Genomic DNA, 11,616 nt, shown 5'->3' on the forward strand with positions numbered 1-11,616 from the left:
ATGAGTTAACAATTAAAAGAATACAAAATTTGAGTATAACATTTTAAATAATACTCATATTTTTTTATTAAAAAAGACATCATAACATATTACATTTTTTTTCTTAATTGTTAACCCATGTTTTGTTAATTATGACTTTTACTACTAAATTTTAATATAAATATCAATACTTAATTTTATAAGTCATTTTTTAATAATAAATATCAATATAACATTTATATAAATAATAAATTTTGTTTCTCTATTTAAAAAAAATAATTGGGACTAAATTGAAACAAATACATAGGTGGAGACTAAATTGAAACAAATAGACATATGTGGGAACTAGATTGAAATCAAGACAATGACACTAACACGTGACGATTTGTTGTCACATGTCACTGACAATGCCACGTGTCACACCAAGGATTGACACATAACAAAAAAAAATTCAAAAAATAAAATTTTGAAAATAAAATTAAAAATGAAAAAATTAAGAAAATCAGAGGCTAACATGTGACACGATGTTAATATTTTTTTTGTAAAGGGACCTAATTAAAACACTATTTCAAAAATTAGAACAAAATTGAATTTTTTAAAAAACGGATATCAAACTAAACTTCTGAATCAAAAATAATATTATTCGACTAATTAAGCCTAAAAGGTAAAAGAATACCGATACCGATATCAAATCACAAATTGTATTTTGTGTGTGTGTGGAATGTGTTTCTTTTATATATATATATATATATATATATATATATATATATATATATATATATATATATATTATTTATTTATTTTGAATTAAAATCGTCTTTCATAAAGATTATTGAAGTCGTTTTTATTAAATATTATTTATTCATAATTTTATATATATATATATATATATATATATATATATATATATATATAAAATTATGAATAAATAATATTTAATAAAAACGACTTCAATAATCTTTATGAAAGACGATTTTAATTCAACTTAAATAAATAATATGAAATAAATAATATGAAAGACGATTTTAATTCAACTTAAATAAATAATACATTGAAATTATATATAATTATGACAATTTTTATGTATATAAATACATCGAAAGTGATTCTCTCATGTATAACTTTAGAAATATTTTTTTAAAGTCGTCAAGCATGGAATTATTTTTCCATAAAACTCAAATCAAGTGGCGAGACATAAACACGACTTCTTTCTCAATGATATCGTGATTTATATAAATAACGACTTTGTTAAAGAAATAGTCCTCAGTAAAAAAAATTATTAAACTCAACTGACGCAATCCAGTCCCATAAAAAGTGATATGATTATAAGAACGTGACAATAAACACTTATGTGTGAAAATCATAAATGTATAATTATTTAATTTTATAATTATTACAATTAAATATGAACAAATTAAATTAATTCAAATTGAGAATCAGTTAAGAATTCAAAAAACAAAAAGTGAAAAATCAAAGCAAAGATACAATATAATTGAAATAAAATAATTATAAGAAAATTTATAGCATTCACTTTCACACTCAAATATTTCTAAGTTTTATTATTAACGACTTAAAAAAAAAAACTTATGAATGTATTTATAATAATATACACATGATCTCAATTTAATTTTTTCTTGAAGTGATATTTCCCTAAATCCTTAAAATTTATAAATCGTCTTCTCCCATGATTTTATCTGTTTAAGATTTAAGATTTAGTGTTTACAGTATCACAATGAAAGTCATTTTTTACATACACCTAGGGATGCAACGGGGCGGGGCGGGCACGGGTTTCGCTATCTCGTACCCATTTCCGTAAAAAAAATTCATCCTCATCCCCATACCCAAACCCAACGGGTATCAAACTTTTGTCTCATCCCCATCTCCACTGGGTAACGGGTATAATCTCGTACCCATACCCGTACCCATTTTCTTACTACTTTAATATTAATTTTAATTAATTTTTATAAAATAATAAAAAATTCGGTAAAGGAAACATAATATTATCAAATATTCAATATTAGGAGTATAGTTGTATCTTTGATATCAAATACTTTGATATAAATTATAATCGTTTACATTTTAGATTATAATATCAAATAAAATTTAATGAGAACCAAAACATTTATTAAATTTGCAAACATTAATGAAACCTAATTGATATGGCGGGGACAAGTATTATGGCGGGGATATATTCATCCCCATCCCTAGAGATGGAGATATGGCGGAGACGGGTATTATGGCGGGGATATATTCATCCTCATCCCCATCCCCATCCCTATACCCATACCCAATTAAAAAAATCGGGGATTCCCCATACCCATACCCATACCCAGTCAATGCGAGGATTCCCCGTCAAAACGGGGACGGGTTCGGGCAATACTAACGAGGACGGGTTTATTTGTCATCTAGGGATGGGATGAATATATCCCCGCCATAATACCCGTCCCCGCCATATCTCCATCCTCGTTTAAATTATTAAAATATTCACAATTAATTAAGTAATCCTATATATATATATATATTCTTTCTATTTTTTATTTCTTCTAAATATTTGGTTTGTCATGAAACTCATTTGCATCTTCAATATATTTTTTTATCTTACCATAACCTTTATGTAATTATGTTAAAATGATATGTCAATTAAAATTTTTTTATGTCTAACATTTGAATATTTCTATTATTTTTTAAATTTTGATTTATTGTATATTTTCCTTTCTCATAAGAATGTTTAATACTCTCAATTTAAATGTTTAATAGCATAAACATTTCATTTACTAGGTAATATAAAAAAAATTCTTTACTTATTATTATTATTATTATTAATTTTTGTTTCATTTGAAGAATTGTTTTATTTCGCTAAAACAATTTTTGTTATTTCTCAACCATTGAGTATATATGTTGATATTTGAAAAGTTTTCTTAGATCTCTAAGATATTTTTCATCTTATCATACCCTTAATTATACTTTTTTTTTCTTTGTGTAATTCCTTCCAATAGTTTCTAAATTGTTTATAAGACACACATTTGTTAATTTTTTAATATTTTTATTTTTGTTTATTTTCATCATGTAGAATATTATTTTGATAAATTTTATCTAATTATTTTTTATTTTCTAACTCATTACAATCATACTTTAATTTTTCACTATAATTGTATAAATAATTTTTATTTACTACAATATAAAAATTTAATGTAATTGCTATGAATTTTTTTTATCACCATCCAATATATATTGGAGTTTAAAAGATACAAGATCTATGATAAAATTTTATTATTTTATTATTTGTTCTTCGCGTCATTTTTTTTATCAACTATTGAGTCTATATGTTGATATTTGAAAAATTTTCTTAGATCTCTAAGATATTTTTCATCTTATCATACCCTTAATTATATATTTGTTTTCCTTTGTGTGATTCCTTCCAATAATGTACAAATTGTTTATAAGACACACATTTGTTAATTTTTTAATATTTTTATTTTTTGTTTATTTTCATCATGTAGAATACTATTTCAATAAAATTTATCTAATTATTTTTTATTTTCTAACTCATGACAATCATACTTTAATTTTTTTCACTATAATTGTATAAATAAGTTTTATTTACTACAATATAAAAATTTAATGTAATTGCCATGAATATTTTTTTACCACCATCCAACATATATTGTGGTTCAAAAGATACAAAATCTATATTAAAATTTTATGATTATGTTTATTATTTGTTCTTTGCATCATTTTGATAAAATGATGTATTATAACTTTTATTAGTATATAAAAAATAGATTCATTATAATTTAAAAAATTGAAGTAAACAAACATTTAAATATATTTTAATTTAAATATTTTTTTCCTTTTATATTTTTTTAAAAATATTTTTAAAGTTTATCAACTAGGTTTCATTAATGTTTGCAAATTTAATAAATGTTTTGGTTCTCATTAAATTTTATTTGGTATTATAATCTAAAATGTAAACAATTATAATTTATTTCAAAGTATTTGATATCGAAGATACAACTATATACCTAATATTGAATATTTGATAATATTATGTTTTCTTTACCGTAATTTTTTATTATTTTATAAAAATTAATTAAAATTAATATTAAAGTAGTAAGAAAATGGGTACGGGTATGGGTACGAGATTATACCCGTTATCCGGTGGGGATGGGGATGAGACAAAAGTTTGATACACGTTGAGTTTGGGTATGGGGATGGGGATGAATTTTTTTTACGTGAATGGGTATGGGATAGCGAAACCCGTGCCCGCTCCGCCCCGTTGCCATCCCTACCCATTCCCATACCCAATTGAAAAAATCGGGAATTCCCCATACCCATACCCAGTCAATGCGGGGATTCCCCGTCAAAACGGAGACGGATTCGGACAATAACCACGGGAACGAGTTTATTTGTCATCTCTACATACACCACATCTTCCTTATAAGATAAGGATTAAATAAGTTTTAAGATACTTATTTTTTTAACTATAAAATTTTTCGTTATATTGAGTGTTTCATATATATATATATATATATATATATATATATATATATATTTTCGTTATATTGAGTGTTTCATATATATATATATATATATATATATATAAATATTATATTGTTTAATTTTATTGTTAACAATATTAAATAATAATAATTTTTATCTTTTCGTCTTAATTTATTTCAAATAACTCTTTTTTTACAATTTCTTTCAACTCCTTGTACACTTGATTTGTCAAGAAGAAAATAAACGACTTAATCAAATTTATAAAACAGAAAAAAATAGAAAAGTTACGAGAAATTAAAAATAAAAGGGAGTTCAACAAGTAACAGAAAAAACAAATAATTTTAAATATTCAATAAAATAATTTTTTCCCAATAAAACTCAATAAAAAAATCTAATTTTATGAGTTACTTAAAATTTAATTAGGTCATATTTTAATTAAGTTTCTAAATTAAAAAAGTATATAATTATTATTTTTACAAATTTTTTTATAATGTAATAATCTCTATAGTTCTTAAAATTGTCAGAAATATTTCTTTTTTAACAGTTTTAACTAATTCAGGAACTCTCTTTACAATTTTCTTATAAAATATCTGATTATAGTATTTTTTCTTTAATTTAAAAAGTTAACCTATAGGTCCTAATTTTTAAACACAAAACCATAACATCCATTATTATCACTACAAACTATAACATTCCATAAAAAAGTGACACGTCAAAGTTGAAAGTCAAATATACTAATTGATTTAGCCCTGTTTCTGTTGAGCTCTAGCGATTGGTTTACATGACATAAAAGCCTCACTGTCCCGTGTTTGCAGAAAGTGAGGTGTATATGTTACCAACTCAAACTGGAACAACAAACACAACCTAACCAATTATTGATGCTTGTATGGGACAGCGTGGACTCCACCTTCCGCAATAAAAACTTCCTCTCTATATGATTTCCACTCTGCAAAGATGATCAGAAGCCTCGAAGGAACCACCTTTTTGTTCTCTCTTTCTAGATAGTGTAATCCATTACTTCTTCATCATCATCATCAGTCTTCATAAAAGCTAGAATCAAGGTTGCACAAAAAAGCCAAAAAAAAAAAAATGAAGTTTGGGAAGGAATTTGCTGCACAAATGGTACCAGAATGGCAGCAAGCATACATGAATTATGGGTACCTGAAATCCCTCTTGAAAGATATCATACTTCACAAGCAGAGAAACAAGGGTCATTCCAGTGGCAGCTCATCAGGTCTAAAGCGAAAGTTATCACTCCACAGAACTTTCAGTGGCCTCACACAGAGGCACTACCAACCCTTGAGCCCCGACCAGGACATTGAGAACCAACCCATTTTGGTGCACTCAGTGCTGCGTGAGGGTCATGAAAAATATGAAACTACCTTTCTCATGGCTTCAGAAGAAGGTGGAGAGTACGAGTTGGTGTACTTTAGGAGGCTTGATGATGAGTTCAACAAAGTGGTGAGCTTCTATATGTCCAAAGTTGAAGAAGTAATGAAGGAAGCAGCTGAGTTGAACAAGCAAATGGATGCTTTGGTCGCATTCAGGGTAAAAGTTCAGAATCCAACTCAGTCATTTGATTGCTCAGTTGAGATGACTCGTCTTGCTTCTGATGTGTCTGCTTCAACCACAGTTTTGCATGCTAATACACCCAGGGGGGTCCAGCTCAACAGTAAGTTTCCATCTTTATCTGCTATTTCTGCATGTCTGTTTTGTTTAGAGTCTTGTAATTGCTGAATTTGAACTTATATTAGTGACTGTGTTCTAGTTAATCTCAGTGACTGGTTGCTTTACTTTTTGTTCGATTCTTTTGAACCAATTTTGGCTTCGCAGGAGTTAAATTCTATAATTTAAATGGGATCCAACTTGCAGTTTGGAGAGTAAAGTTAGTAATTTCATTTTCCCTTTAAAGGCCAAAAGAAGTAATCTTAGTTACCAGAACTGTTTTCCCTTACTTTAGAGCAGACAAGTTATCGAATTTCTTAGCTTTTTTTAACACTTCTGCATTTGCGCATTTGGAGCAGACCATTTTCAAACCCATTAATGTGTTAATAAATTCTATTTGCAAATATGGACACAGTCATTTCCCAGAAAAATCAGTGATTTTATGTTGGTATGTGTAAATTATGGTTTCATGGGTTCAATTTTGTGTGGGGACTATGTTTGAACAAATACTGGACGATCTTATCTGTTTGCGCTGTTGGGACACATCCATTATTGTTTATCAGGCTTTGGGTTATCCAAGAGATTGGAATTTTTTATTAACAGTCCTATAATCAATATATATATATATATATTTATATATATATATATATATTTATATATATATATATATATATATAATTTTTATTTTATATGATTTTATTTGTTATATACATGTAATAATTATTTATAACACATTATATTATAATAATAATAATAATAATAATAATAATAATAAAAGTTTGATTAATCAAACCTTCTAAACACTTGAATTATAAGAATATGAACACTTTTTCTTTTAATTTAGTGAAATACTTGTTCATTTCTGTTTTTTTTTTTTGGGCTGTACTTTTATTTTTTATATTTTCATTATAAATTCTGTATTATGACTTCAAAATATGATTACAAATAAAAAAAATTATGTATATCAAATATCAAATCTTATACTATATTATTATAGATAAAATAAAATATGATGAAGCAAACCATACAAATAGGTGAACAAGAGGACAGGAATATGAAGAGGTTTTGGAGAAGACTCATAGCACGATTCTTCTTAGTCTTGGAGATAAGTTGTTACGGCAGGTATCGAAGGAGAAGACTACAACAGATGAAGCTTGAAAGATTGTTCATGGCCAGGTCCTTGGTGAATCGTCTGTATTTGAAGCAAGTGTTGTTGTTGTTGTTATGTTCTCTACCTAAGATCCATGATCATGGAAACCATCATGTTCATGGAAAGAGACTCTCACTCTTGAGGAGGTTCAAGTTGCTCTGAGCTCGAAGAAGTTGAATGAACAGTTTGACATTAAGGTTTCTAGTTCTGGATATGGCAAAATTTATCAGTAGAAATTTTGTGAATATTGCTCACATCCTCCTATTCAATCCTCATTCTTTTTTAGTTTTTACATCATTATCCTCAACATCAAACCTTGTTCTTCTTTTCATTAATCTTCGATGCAAATGCATAACAACCTCAAAAGTTTCTTTTGTTACTTCATTAGTCAGGTTTTCCTGCCATCTGATGACATAATCTTGTAGCATCATTTGATGAATCCATTTTATAACCTCATCTCATAACATCATTATAGTATACTCAATTCCAATGTTTAAACTGAATGATAGAAAAGTTCTGAGTTTATGCGTTGAGTCGTTTTCCGGTGCATGGACAGGAAGGATTTCCACGGTAATTGAAGATATCAAAGAGGAAGGAAGTTCCCATGATGGACATTTAGAGAAGTTTGACAATGATGACAAAGATAAAGTGATTGAAACTACCAACAAAAAAGTTGAAGTACAAAACAAGAAGAAGAATATCAGACCAATCAAACCCATCAAACCTGCTTCTGTGGAAATACTTAATCGAGTGCAGCTAAATAATACACATGAGACTCCTCGTTCAACTATAAGAGGCATTATCAAATACCCTGGCCAAGCAGAGTTAAATTTCACCAAGGAAAATTTGAGCAAAGTAGAAGAAACACTCAAACGGGCTTTCATTGAGTTTTATAACAAGCTTCGGCTTCTAAAGAACTACACGTAGTAGATGCTATCACAATCTCTTTTACATCAATAGTTGTATTGCCTTAACGTTTCTTATGGATTTGTATGCACTTCATGAAACAGATTTCTGAATGTGATGGCATTTTCAAAGATAATGAAGAAATATGACAAGGTAATTACTCAACTTTCAATAACTTGAAGCCTCTTCTTAAAGCCAAACAAAATGCCTATTCCTTTCCATTTGCTTCATGCTTTAGATCACATCAAGAGGTGCAGCAAAAGCTTACATGAAAATGGTTGATAGCTCCTGCCTTGGGAGCTCTGATGAGGTCAGAATTGCATATATGGACCTAAGCCTTGACATAATCATTTTGAATGCATGTGAAATGCTTATTATTTAGTTTTGTGAATCACTTTTCCTTGCAGTTCACCAGGCTTATGGAGAGGGTGGAAAATGTATTCATTAAGCACTTTTCCAACTCAAATCGAAATAAAGGAATGCGCATCCTGCGACCTAAACCAAAGAGAGAAAGGCACAGGATTACATTTTCCATGGGTAAACCAGTTCTTGATGTGCTTGTTACATAGATATGCATAAAAAAATGTGTAATTTTGGTGTGTAAATGAGTGTTTTTCCCTGACTCTTCATGAGAAATTATCACACATATTCATGGTCTTGAACAATCTTCACGTGACATGTAACTGCTCTTCAGGTTTTTCTGCTGGATGCACTGTTGCTCTAACAGTGGCGCTTATTCTAATTGTCCGTACGCGTAAAATCATGGATCATTCAGGAAGTAGCAAATACATGGAAATCATGTTTCCTCTTTACAGGCAAATTTATTTGCTGATTTTCAAATAAGCGTCTTGTTTGTCTCTGAATTCCTAAGCCTTTCCAATCTGAAAAAGAAGCAGAAAAATGTACCTAATTATCGTTTTCAAACTTTATGCAGCTTATTTGGATTTGTAGTTCTACACATGCTGATGTATGCTGCTAATATATACTTCTGGAGGCGATACAGAGTGAACCATTCATTCATATTTGGTTTTAAGCAAGGCACTGACTTAGGCTACAATGAAGTCCTTCTCCTTAGTTTTGTTCTGGCAGCATTGGCACTAACCAGCGTGCTTGTAAATCTAGACATGCAAATAGATCCTGTGACAAAAGATTACAAATTATTCACTGAACTTTTGCCCCTTATCTTGGTTCTAGTAAGGCTATTACACTATCACATTAAGTTTGTCATAGAGTTTTTTTTTCTAAAGTTACGTAGTGAATTCATTTTTACTCTGCAGATTGTGATTGCCATTTTATTATGCCCATTAAACATCGTATATCGATCAAGCCGAGTGTTCTTTCTTACATGTGTGTTTCACTGCATCTGTGCTCCTCTATACAAGGTAAAGAAAAATAGTGGGGCCAAGATAATTTACTAAAGATCCCCATTTATTTTGAAAATGATTTTTCTCGGATCTCTTAACACTGGTTCAGGTCACACTGCCAGATTTCTTCATGGCCGATCAATTTACAAGCCAGGTCAGTGAAAGGCCAAAATGGGATTATACTTTACTTTTCTGCCTCCAATGTTACAGCTTGTAGTCCCATTGTCCCCTTTCATGATCAATGTCACTCAGATAAAATAATTTCTCTACCTGCTCAGGTTCAAGCCTTGAGAAGTTTTGAGTTCTACATATGCTACTATGGTTGGGGTGACTTCAAACAAAGAGAAACAAATTGCAAGTCCACAAGGGTATTCATAGCTTTCTCATTCATTGTCGCTGTGATTCCATACTGGTCTCGCTTTCTTCAGGTACACACTTCATTCCATTGTAGCTTTTAGTCATAGAAACAAGAATACAGTTACACATGATCTATTCAGGTTACCCTTGATTAAGAAAGTAAATGTGCATGCTTTTGATTAAGAAAAGGTTGAGACTGTGAAATGATCTTCTTCTTTGTGATGTCAGTGCGTAAGGCGCCTGTTCGAGGAGAAAGATATGATGCAAGGATATAACGGGTTGAAGTATTTCCTCACTATTGCAGCTGTTTGCCTCAGAACAGCTGATAATCTTGATGGAGGAAGGCGTTGGAAAGTGATGGCCTGGATATTCTCAATATCCACAGCCATTTTCTCCACATATTGGGACATAGTCATAGATTGGGGCCTCCTCCAAAGACATTCCAGGAACCGATGGCTCAGAGACAAACTCTTAATCCCTCAGAAAAGTGTTTATTTCGCAGCTATGGTATATGAATGAATGGATTACTTTTTTAGTGTTTTATTTGCGAAGTTATTGAGTCGTTGAAACCATACACAGGTGCTGAATGTCTTATTAAGGTTTGCATGGTTACAAACAATATTGAATTTCAACTTCTACTTCTTGCATAGACAAGCCATGATCAGCATTGTTGCCAGCTTAGAGATCATTCGTCGTGGCATGTGGAACTTCTTTAGGTAACGAAGAGGAAAAGAACATTTTGGTGTTGTTCTGTTTCTGCATGGAACAAAGGAAAAAGATTTTACTCGTACTTCATTTGCATTCATTCTTCCTTTTACGTGGTTCAGGGTGGAGAATGAGCATTTGAACAATGTTGGAAAGTACCGTGCATTCAAGTCTGTGCCTCTACCCTTCAACTACGACGATGATGATGATGATGATGAAGATGGAGATAAGAATGAGTGATTTGTCAGGAACAGCAGGCATAGATCCATTACATTTTCATGTCTATCAAACTATGTAACTTCTGAGTCATAAATTAGGTTTCTTTTGTCATACACCTGAAAAGATAAGTTAGAAAATTCTAGTTTAATATAACATGTGGTGCCATTTTTTATTGTCTAGAAGTTAATAAAACCTTTACAAAGTTTACTTTTATCAAATCAATTATAGGACAATGAAATTTTTCTTATTCAACACTTATCACTATCTCCAAAGCTACCTTTTATAATTTATATTTATTGAATTATCACTTACTCGATTAAACATGTTTATCTCTCAAAATTTTAATAACGGAATCCGGAGAACGCTCAATTATTTTTGGACTTAAGCATAAAATTTAATTATGTTTTGAGTCCTTATAAATTTGGAAGTTTTTAATTGAATTTTTAATTATTATTTTTATTGGATCCATAAAATTTTAAAAAAAATTAATTGAGTCACCATAAGATTAAATGTTGTTATTGATTTTTAAGTTATCTCGAAATGTTACCTTCTCTAAATATCGTCACATAATATTTTATTATAAGAAATTGTAAAAATGAAATCTTTCTCAAATATTAATAGTATTCAACAAAAATTATTTTTAAATTTAATTAAATTTATAAAATTGAAAAAAAAATTACAAAAATATAAAATATGTAATTATAAAATTATGAAATACAAACTTATAAAATTATTACAAAAGTTAACAAACTACAAAATTATAAAAATATA

General features: G+C 29.3%; 1 protein-coding gene across 3 annotated transcripts; it reads left to right on the forward strand.

Moving 5' to 3' along the window:
* The first annotated feature begins 5,239 nt into the window (after positions 1 to 5,239).
* On the forward strand, positions 5,240 to 11,074 carry LOC114176505 (phosphate transporter PHO1 homolog 3-like). 3 transcript variants are annotated; one of them, XM_028061567.1, is made up of 13 exons: positions 5,569 to 6,151; positions 7,851 to 8,217; positions 8,305 to 8,353; positions 8,439 to 8,510; positions 8,608 to 8,737; positions 8,895 to 9,015; positions 9,135 to 9,393; positions 9,478 to 9,582; positions 9,674 to 9,718; positions 9,843 to 9,992; positions 10,150 to 10,428; positions 10,501 to 10,637; positions 10,749 to 11,074. In XM_028061567.1, the coding sequence occupies exons 1-13, from the start codon at positions 5,569 to 5,571 to the stop codon at positions 10,864 to 10,866; spliced, it is 2,415 nt and encodes an 804-aa protein (XP_027917368.1). In that variant the 3' UTR covers positions 10,867 to 11,074. The 3 variants fall into 3 exon arrangements, with proteins under 3 accessions (XP_027917369.1, XP_027917367.1, XP_027917368.1); XM_028061568.1 differs by having other exon boundaries at positions 5,240 to 6,151; positions 9,135 to 9,582; positions 10,572 to 10,637; positions 10,749 to 10,885; XM_028061566.1 differs by having other exon boundaries at positions 5,245 to 6,151; positions 9,135 to 9,582.
* The last annotated feature ends 542 nt before the right edge of the window (positions 11,075 to 11,616 follow it).

The sequence above is a fragment of the Vigna unguiculata genome, chromosome 3 (genome assembly GCF_004118075.2).
Source record: "Vigna unguiculata cultivar IT97K-499-35 chromosome 3, ASM411807v1, whole genome shotgun sequence".
In the NCBI taxonomy this organism is placed as follows: domain Eukaryota; kingdom Viridiplantae; phylum Streptophyta; class Magnoliopsida; order Fabales; family Fabaceae; genus Vigna; species Vigna unguiculata.

Coding starts and splice junctions, on each gene's coding strand:
- LOC114176505 (XM_028061566.1), top strand. CDS start 5,569: ATGAAGTTTGGGAAGGAATTTGCTGCACAAATGGTACCAGAATGGCAG. Junction 9,016..9,134: donor ATCATGTTTCCTCTTTACAG/GCAAATTTATTT, acceptor AACTTTATGCAG/CTTATTTGGATTTGTAGTTC. Junction 10,638..10,748: donor GGCATGTGGAACTTCTTTAG/GTAACGAAGAGG, acceptor TACGTGGTTCAG/GGTGGAGAATGAGCATTTGA.